The sequence below is a fragment of the Pseudonaja textilis genome, chromosome 2 (genome assembly GCF_049901715.1).
Source record: "Pseudonaja textilis isolate UNSWEBS1 chromosome 2, rPseTex1.2, whole genome shotgun sequence".
Classification (NCBI taxonomy): Eukaryota; Metazoa; Chordata; class Lepidosauria; order Squamata; family Elapidae; genus Pseudonaja; species Pseudonaja textilis.
Window position 1 is genome coordinate 64100312 of NC_141991.1, and position 9553 is coordinate 64109864.

At 36.0% G+C, this 9553-nt stretch overlaps 2 protein-coding genes across 2 annotated transcripts in view; both read left to right on the forward strand.

The window, feature by feature from the left end:
• USP4 (ubiquitin specific peptidase 4) overlaps positions 1-2716 on the forward strand; it is a 46505-nt gene extending 43789 nt beyond the window's left edge. The window contains exon 22 of the mRNA XM_026725776.2: positions 774-2716. Within this exon, the coding sequence (XP_026581561.2) occupies positions 774-893 (120 nt within the window). The 3' untranslated portion in view covers positions 894-2716. The remainder of the gene's footprint in view (positions 1-773) is intronic.
• Positions 2717-4476: 1760 nt separating this feature from the next.
• On the forward strand, positions 4477-7480 carry C2H3orf62 (chromosome 2 C3orf62 homolog). Its single transcript, XM_087924113.1, has 3 exons — positions 4477-5084; positions 6418-6512; positions 7332-7480. The coding sequence occupies exons 1-3, from the start codon at positions 4525-4527 to the stop codon at positions 7478-7480; spliced, it is 804 nt and encodes a 267-aa protein (XP_087780239.1). The 5' UTR covers positions 4477-4524.
• Positions 7481-9553: the final 2073 nt, after the last annotated feature.

Sequence of the window (9553 nt, forward strand, 5' to 3'; positions counted from 1 at the left end):
CATTTCTTTGGGGGTGGTGATCAGTGGTGGTATTCTACCGGTTTCGGCCTGGTTCAACCAATAATAGGATGGAAATATCATTTGTTGTTCCATTCAATTACCTTTTTGTGACTTCGATTTGAAGAGCATACTTTTTCTGGTCTTATCTGACCTCTCAGCAGCAGGCAGCAGGCAGTACCATCAACCATTATACAATTCTATACCCCCTGCAAAATTTGGGAGATGAAGACAGAGTGTTTCAGTGAGTTGATGATGATTATTTAGCAAGAGACTGTTATGGTTTGGCTGAGGTTGAATCTCAGGAAAGCAGAGTTACTGTTTGTTCAGAAGGGCTCCCTGTCAGCTCTGGTAACTGGCTAGGAAGGCACTCACCTCGAAGAAGGAAGCTGGCAATAGGGAGATCTTCCTGAATGGAAGCAGCAAGATCAAATTCAACCTTAGAAAGTTTATCAATGAGTCCTTGGTCCTTCCAATTCTAAGGAATTTGGTCCTGTGAGGGAGTAGCCACATTTCAATAGTGGTAGCACTTAGAGGAGGCTGCCAGAGAAGATGTCAAGACTTCTGTGTAGACATGTATATGTATATTTCAGAGATTCGAGTCCTGGAGCTTTACAGGCTAGTTTCATTACAATTTTTCTGTTAGGTATTGATTTTTTATATATATATATATATATATATTATTATTATTATTATTATTATTATTATTATTATTATTATTATTATTATTATTATTATTATTATTATTATTATTATTTTCAATCATTTTCTTCCAGACAAAGGCAGCCTATGTACTGTTTTACCAGCGCAGAGATGTCAAGCTCAAGGGGAGCCATTCTTTTTGCCCAAGCATGGAATCAGAATCTGAAGAATGTGATGGCATGGATACTAATTGAATTTGTGTGGATATTCTCTAATATAAAAATATATCTGAGGACTTATTTTGAACCCCTGTAGGCTACTGGACAACGCAGGATGCCTCAGCACTGAAAAATAGAGGAAGCAATAAGATGGCAAACTTGGGCATATTCTCTAACCTAAGAGTTTTTAATCAAATTCTATCTTAACTGTTCAATAAAATAAAACGTTGTCTAAATCTGATTTTGTATTATGAAGATTGTGTGGAATTAAGAACTGCTATATGACTGGAGCAATGCACGTTAAGAAAAAGATGGCTGTGTTGGTTTGCAACTTCAAATTGTGTAATTTCATGCATTGTGAACAGTGTACAATCTTGGAGATATCTGTGTGCTGAGGAAGTGCAATATGTGGACATCAGCTTCAGTTTGATTAGCACATATTACCACAACATTGTGTCAATCCGTTTTGGACATGTCATTATCAGACTGTTTTTTGAGAAAGTATTTCTCCTGGTCCAAAGTTATTACCGAAGAAGTATTGCAAAAATAGTTTCCATATGCTCAGACTCAATGCCTATAAAGCAATCCTTTAGAAGTAATATACAGATAATATTTCCTTCCTGTAGCAATGTTCAAAAACCCTATTCTTCATGTTCATCTGATCGCAATGCTTTATGCTCATTTGACACCTTTTCTCCACATTTATGCAATGTTTTATCAGCATCACATAAAGGTCTCAATCCCTTTCTGTTATGAAGGCCATAAAAAAAAAATCCAATTATTTTGGATGTGTTTCAGCCATTCATTTTATTTCCCATCATTTTATTCCTATTTATTTGAGTAATTTCCCTTCTGTTTATCCATTACCACATCAATTAAAAGTTACCAAAGAAAAATGGTCTTAATGTGTCTTTTTAATCCACATCCTTTTCACTAAGCCCTAATGTACTTGGTAGTAGCTTATCTATACAAACTAAGAGAGTTCAGTAATCCCCTGAAATGCCACATTATAATGAAGAGATTTGTTATTAATGGAAATGGCTTTGAAATCACATTAATTCCTCATGAAATTATTTCCGTTTTCTGTTGACAGTATGTTCCAAAAATTCATTCAACACTTTTGAGAATCATTTCTTTCACAAATAAATTTTATGTAGGCTTTTCTCTGCATTCCCACAGGCTATAGTCACCAGTGACCCAATATTATTTTTGCAGAATTTATTAGATGTGATCAAATATTCTCTAGATTTTAGCAGAGGAAGAATCATTGCTGTCAGCTTTATTCTGTTCATATTCAAATTTCCAATGATTACCATATAGATTTGCAGGTGATTCTTCTAAAGCACTGAAATTATTATTTGGTTGAGTTGCTTGTGCTTCCAAATTTTTAAACTGGTTTGAGGTTTTATCTCAACTGCATATATTTTCTTGCACATATGGGGCAGAGAAAAGGAGCTGGAATTATTTAAACGCTAATGTCAAATTACATTTTATGGTTTTGCTTTTTTCTGTTTTTCTGGGTTATAATTCTTTTAAATGTAATATTTGGAGAGATAATGGAATAAATATTTAAATGCAAAAAGCAATTTATAATTAACTATAACCGTATATATTTCTGTTGCATACTGAAGCAAAAATCTTCACTGTTTTTAAGTATGATCAGAGAGTAAGTACATAGAAGTAAGTTTCTTCTAAATGCTGTACAAATGGTATTAGGAATTTTGATTTGCCTCTGACCAGGCTGAATCTTAGCTGGTGTGTACATACTGTATAGTATCAAGATCACTTTTAGACTAGCACTGGATTGTTTTACTGTGTAAAGATAAAGAATAAAATAAAGAGGAACAGATTGCACAAAATATATTCTCTTTGGTATTTCTGTGTGGAGAATGAGGGTTTCTAGTATATCCTAGGATCTGACTCATTACCTGATTGAATAGTAATGCCTCTATCAAGCCATACCAAAGGTGCAGCAACCTTTTCCCTTTAACTTGGAATATAGTAGTAGCTAGCTGCAATGTGTATGTAATTTCAGTAATTTCTGAAACTAGAATTGTAAATTTATACAGCGTTTCTTGGCCTCTAAGGGAGGATTTCATTCTCTATTTCTTGGAAATTAATCTTACTAAGAATTTTGGATTGACTTAAGTCTACTTATCTCACTTCCTAGGAAGATTCGTCAATCCTTTTACAATTTTAAGACTGTCATCTAACTGAGGCCATTTATGGAGAAAAATGACTAATGATTATCTGAAATAGGCTTACAATGTTGAGTTATATGCAATGATTTCTGAAGCACTGGGACAGACAATAAAGATATTTCTTTTTAGTATCCAGATCAGTTCTGATTAGGTTTATCAGATTCAAATAAGAAAATAATTCTTTTTATTAACTAAATAAGTAATATTTATTAATAATAAATTGCTATTGGAAAGCAGTAAGTCCCATCTTGGAGGAAAGTTCTAGTAGAAACAAAGGTTCCGTGACAGTTGAAACCTTTCACAGGGAGAGGAGGGGCACCAAGCTCTTAGCTGGGAAGCTTTCAATTCAGCCTATGACTTTCTTGCTAAACAAAAGGATTTGTGCAATTGGTCTTTTATCTTGTACTTGTCTTGCATTTGGGAAGCCTTGATAAACAGGTCTGGTGGATCCCAAACTTGGATTACAAAGGGCACTGGCCTATAAAACCCTTAAAGTCGATTAGGCATCCCTTACATTTTGATGATATCATCACAAGCGATTGCTTAGATACTTTGTATCTTATGAACAGATTATGGGATTTCTAGAGAATGCAAAACTTCAGAAAAGATTTTATATAAGTAGTAAAAATAAACTTAAAGAGAATAGGGGCATAAAATTTTTGAAGCAACACAATATTAAGATAAATTGCAGATGACCACTTTTAAAAAAAACTATTCACAAAGCTTAGATGGGTCATTAATAAGTCTTAACAACAATTGTGATCAATCTTTCTCCAAAGTTGCTGAGGGGGTTGCTTATGATTCTTTTTCCTTTCTCCTTATTATAATCTGATAGGTAATGATTGAGTCAGGCTGTCTCAACAGGTTGAATGCCTGGGAGAAGATATGAAGCCATCATTTCTTGGTCAAAGTTTATATCTTCTGAATTAACTTCCGGAAGTATTTTAGGGAGACCTAGAGAAAACTAAAATTTATCTCTGGTGTTTATGCTATGTTCAGATTCATTATAAAGAATGCACTCAAGTATCACAGTCATAATTCAGCAAATCACTCTAGGAGGGAGATGGATGTCCTCCAAATTTTGAGGGAGAATGTGGGAGAGATCAAAGTGACCTGGTTCAGACATTGCTAAACAACTGTACTGTATGAATGTGGTATGGCTATGATCAGATAAGAATTAAGCCAAAAAATTGGTTAATAATGTACTGTCACTGTTTGTAAGTTACCTGCTCCCCAAACTGCTATTATTTGGATTTTTATAAATCAATTGTTGCCATTTTCACAGCCTATATGTTATAAAGTGTGGCTTGCACAAACCCTAAATGGTCTCTATGCCATGTCCAAATAGAGTGTCCATTTAGATTAAAATAACAACATATCCTCATTGACAAAATGCTTTTGTTTATTATTGTGTTGAAAGCCATGCTTAGAGTGAGGTATAAATCTTCCCAGTTTTATATATAGAGATGAATGACCAAACGAAGTACCAGTCTACAAGTTTTAGGAGGGGACTGGCAGAGGAATATTATAGGTTTGCTCCAATTACAACTTTCTATAAGCAATCAGACTTCTGGACAATTGGCTATTTTTCCCTTTCAGGTGAGATGTCTGAAAAGTTAAGTAGGTGCCGTAAGGAGCTAGCAGCAGCTATTGATCGAGCAATGGAAGATCTCTCCATTCCTTTCCTTCCTTCCCAAGATGCCAGCAACAACCAGGACTCTGATTTGCCAATAGTGCAACTTTCTACACCCCCTAATGTAGATATCCTTAATTCTAAGGGAGAGGTAATATCTCCAACTGTGTATTACCCCCAGCCATCTTCAGCAGTCTCTTCTCCTGAAAAAGAGAATCCCCTCCTTAGGTCAAATCTCTTTCCAGTGACGGTAACCTCGAGTATTGCATGTACCAAACGGGAACCATTGATGAGTAAGGAAAATACATGGTTGCACTCCCCAATCTTTATGGCTGACAAGCAGTATTTAATCAGCCTACAAGACAGTGAGAGATGGAAGAAAGGACAAGTAAGGTACGCTTTGCCGTCACAGGCTTGATTTGTGATATTATATAAGAGCAGCATCTGAATTTCTTTTGACAACTTTGGCTCCTGCAAATCAAGAACAGGGTAGATAGATGCTAGAGTTGACTCCGGGCATTTTGACGCCCAAGATCAAATGGTAAAAAACAACACAAAGCAAAATCAAAGGATATATACCATAACCTAATTTGCTGGTCAAAATTTGCTATCTCACTCAGCTCATCAACTCTGGAATATATTGCCAAGAGAAAATTAGTAAACTCCATATTGGTCTCTTACCAGCAGGCAAATACATTTTATTCATTGTAAACTGAAACAGGATGAACTTGTATCAGTTTCCAGATGAAATCTCGATCGCTAAGATGCTATTTTAAGACGGCAGGCTTTGCAAGACATCCTTAAGAGGACAGGTTGAGCTCAAACTTGCTAGAGTGGGCTCCACAGGGGTAAAAAAGACCAGCCCTTTGAATCAATGCTCCTTATTCTGTGAAATGTGGACATCCATAACATAGAAGATGGAATTGATCATATCCATCATACGGCAGTTGGTGGTAGCCTGAAGTATAATGATGTTAAAAGCCCCCTAAATAAATGGCACAATCATTATATAACTTTTTAAAATTATCATTGCATTGTTCATTGGTATTCTATTTTTATTAGTCCCCTACATCATGATCATTATTCAAAGAGCAAGCCACATGTTAAAAAAAACAATACAGCAGGTATTTGTTATGGTAAGGGAGTTGGAGGCTAAGGTTTGCCTGGTTTGTATTTTAGTAGAGATCAACAGAATTCACAATGACCAAACTCAAACTAAGAAGCATTTCTTTAAAAAAAAAAAGCTTTTATTTTTATAATGATGCGGTTCTTAAAAATTGTATATAAAAATATGTTCAGGTAAAACTAAGAAGACATTGAAAAGACAGTTTGGGAAAGTGCTCGGGGAGGTATCTTTACATCTTACTAGGCACAAATTATATGGGCTTATGCCTTAATGCAGGGGTGTCAACCTCATGGCATCACAAGTGGCATCACGTGACTATTGGGACTTTTTCCCCCTTCACTAAACCAGGCATGGGCTTGGCCAGCATGTGATGCATCCGGCCCGTGGGCCAGGAGTTTGAGAGCCCTGCCTTAATGTATAAAAATAGCTACACTGAATGAATTTGGATAGCATACCTGAAAATTGAGACATCTGTATTACTTGAATACTGGGATAAAATTCATTTGTTTGTGAAATTGGTTGGATTGTTTTCAAATGTTTCTCTTACAATGGGAAATGTCCTGGTCTAGTGTTCAGTTAAGGTGTTTTTATGCTGTTCAGCAAAACTGATGAACGATCCATGAAGTCAGAAACAAACCTAATTTCCTGTGATGTTCCTCCAGAAAATCCAAAGGATCATGAAGATATGTCTGCTGGTAAGCAATATTTCCTCTGTTCCATAGCTCTTTTTAAAAATTGGTTCCATGAAGGGAATTAGCACTGCATGCTTAAAGAAGCAAAAAGAATATGAACATCAAGTTTTCTGCAGAATTTTGTTTTAATACGGATGTCAAGCACAAAATGAATGCAAAATAAGGATTTTAAAAAGCCATGCTCTGAAAAATAGCAATGGCTAATTTTGCATTGGCTTGAAAAACACAACTTTAAAAGTGGGAAGATAGAAATATGTGATGGGAAGGCCAAAGTTCCTTTAGAACTTTGTTTCCATAAATGCATGTGTTAGATTCTTGCCTCTAGTTCAGTGGTGGCTACACACCAGAAATCAGAACAGCAGCTCCCCAACGTGTGCACGTGGGAGCGCCAGAAAGTGGAAGTTTAGCTTCCTGGCGTGCATGCGCACCAGCCACCAGGTCTTCCGGTTTCTAATGCACATGTGGGTTTAAAGACTAGCTGGCTGATGCACGCATACACTCCCGGAAGAGCAACGGCCAATGGCTGGCATGCCCAGAGAGACGGCTCTGCTTGCCACTTCCAGCACACATGGCATAGGTTCGCCATCACGGCCCTAGTTCATTAGCTTTTCACAAACTGGCAAGCCCTCAAAATACTGTATATCCCATCCACATTTGAAATAGCCAACACTGTTACAATAGATGTGAGAAGAGTTGTTGTAATGGGAATTCAGTTTGAAATTCTTTAGCTTCTTCAGAATGAGCAAAGAAACCCTCATTCTGTTATTTTGAAGGATCTGGAGCAAACAACCAGCTTTTTATGCACTTTTCCCTCCACTGCAGATGACTCCTCAGCTGTCCATCTGGGTGAGAGGAACACTTTCCGAAAGGTCCTAGAACACAGCCCAGAAGATGAAGCTATCATTGAAACCTTGTTGGATATGGAAGAGGAGTACAGATTAAACAGCTCCACCTTGCACCAGCTTCACTAGGCAGGTGGTGTGAAGTGTGAGCTATTTTTAAGATTTGGTAGTAACATTTGAAACCATGCAAGCAATCCTGACTTTTGCCAGATGCACAATTAAAGTAAGCAACTTACAATATTGGCATGAAGTTTCTTTTTTCTTCTCTGTCAGATAATGAACAGTAATTAAATGCTGACCCTTCAAGGTCAGTTTCCATTGCAAAAAAGATACTGCATATAAGCCTTCTTGTGACATAACGATTTTTTAAATTTTTGCCAAACAGCAAATGTGCATGTCTTTAAACGAGAAAAAAAACAGGTTTGAATCATGGGATGAATTTCACAGAAGGAAACACAGAAGACATAAACACTAATAACAAATCTGACTGGTGGTGGAGTAAAATAATCTATTTTTTATATCTAAAAATTCATTAATGGTAGGAACTTGTGCATCTAGAGTTGATGAATTACTCTGGGGAAGCAAGCTGCATATGTGCTTTCATGTGAGACAGGAAAGAAAGGAGAGAAAAAAATGTGTAATTCATCATGATCGTAAATGTATAGTTTAAAAGAACATTCCTCCATCCTCTCTAAACCGCCTCAAATTTTTGTTTGGAATGAAATTAAAAGATTTGGTGGATTTTTAGCTTTTACCTGTTATCATAGCCGTTTTAGGGGTAAAATAATATTACTGACCATTGAAGAAAACAGTAGGCATCAAGATGTTCTTTATCGGATAATGATGATTATAAGAAATATTAATCTATTTTGTTTTTGGCAAAAAATAGGCCATGCGTTAAGGGCATAAACATTTTCAGCAGTTCAAGTAAGGTCCACTTTTGTAAGGAGCATATACAAATACCAGCATAATTTAAGTGGAAATATTGTTACCTTAAAATTATGTCAACAAGGGAACCAGGGAATGTTCTATCCATACACATAATTCTAATGTTATCCACATCCAGAATGGGAAAAGGCTATTCTGTATATGGTGCATTACCTATAGTTTGGTTTCTAGCTCAATCATTGGCAACTGTTGCAGTTGACTTCTTGTGACCTGTCTCTCTTCATATAAAGCAAATACAGGTAAGTCCTTGATTTATGACTGGTCATTTAACGAGGTTCAATGTTCCAGCAGACCTCCCCCAAGAGATTTACAACTCTGTTCTAACAGAAGCGCGTACACACACACACACACACACACACACACACAGTTTCATAACTGCATTTTGAATACATTGCATTTATGGCTGTTTGCAGCATTTTGTGGTCACATAACCACAATTTACAACAATTTTGCTGAAACCTGGTGTTTACTTCCATTTTTTGTAAAAGTGCCCCATAGTGAACAATCAGTTCACTTAATGACTGTGACATTTGCTTAATAACTGGGGGGGCTTTATGACTACAGCATTTGCTTAACAAGTCACCAAAAAAATCTAAAATTGAGTCCATCATGTTAGTGATTTGCTTTATGATTACCAGGAAGATGGATATTTTATATATCATTATGTATACTTGAGATACCTTACAGATATATTTATTATTTTTCAGTAAACATTCAATCTTTAGAATGCTACTTTCTTCAAGTTCTTCTTAAATCATTTGATATAAGGACATGTAATTATTTGATATGAGCACACTAGTATAAATTTGTTTATATATCATATAAAAATGTGTATTACTAAAGTGCAACTTAAGTACGACATTTGCTATGAATCTGGAACAGAATAACCATACCCATCAACCCAGACATGCAATAAAAAAGAGTTCATGGATATTTTTCAAGTTATTGGGAGGTGAGGCTTTCTACTTTCTTCATAAGGAAATGGCACTGAGATAAAAATCAAGTTGTATTACTGCTGAAAAAATATTTGGTTGCATAAAGTAGACTTAAACAAGCCTAAACTAGATAGAAGGGTGCCCTGAAAGTAAAAAAAAGAAGCAATTTTCACACCTTAATTACAAAATAAATAATCTTCACGTGAGACATGAGATAGAATTAAAGTTGTGAATCTAAAACAGAAACCCTGCCTACAGCAGAAGAAACAAAGTATGGGGATGCTCCTATGGGCTTCACTGACATAGCTAGCTTCACAGC

Excerpts from the sequence above, each read along its gene's own strand:
- C2H3orf62 (XM_087924113.1), top strand. The coding sequence starts at position 4,525 with ATGAATGACCAAACGAAGTACCAGTCTACAAGTTTTAGGAGGGGACTG. Across the intron at positions 5,085-6,417 it reads TGGAAGAAAGGACAAGTAAG|CAAAACTGATGAACGATCCA; the intron begins GTACGCTTTGCC and ends TATGCTGTTCAG. Across the intron at positions 6,513-7,331 it reads TCATGAAGATATGTCTGCTG|ATGACTCCTCAGCTGTCCAT; the intron begins GTAAGCAATATT and ends CCTCCACTGCAG.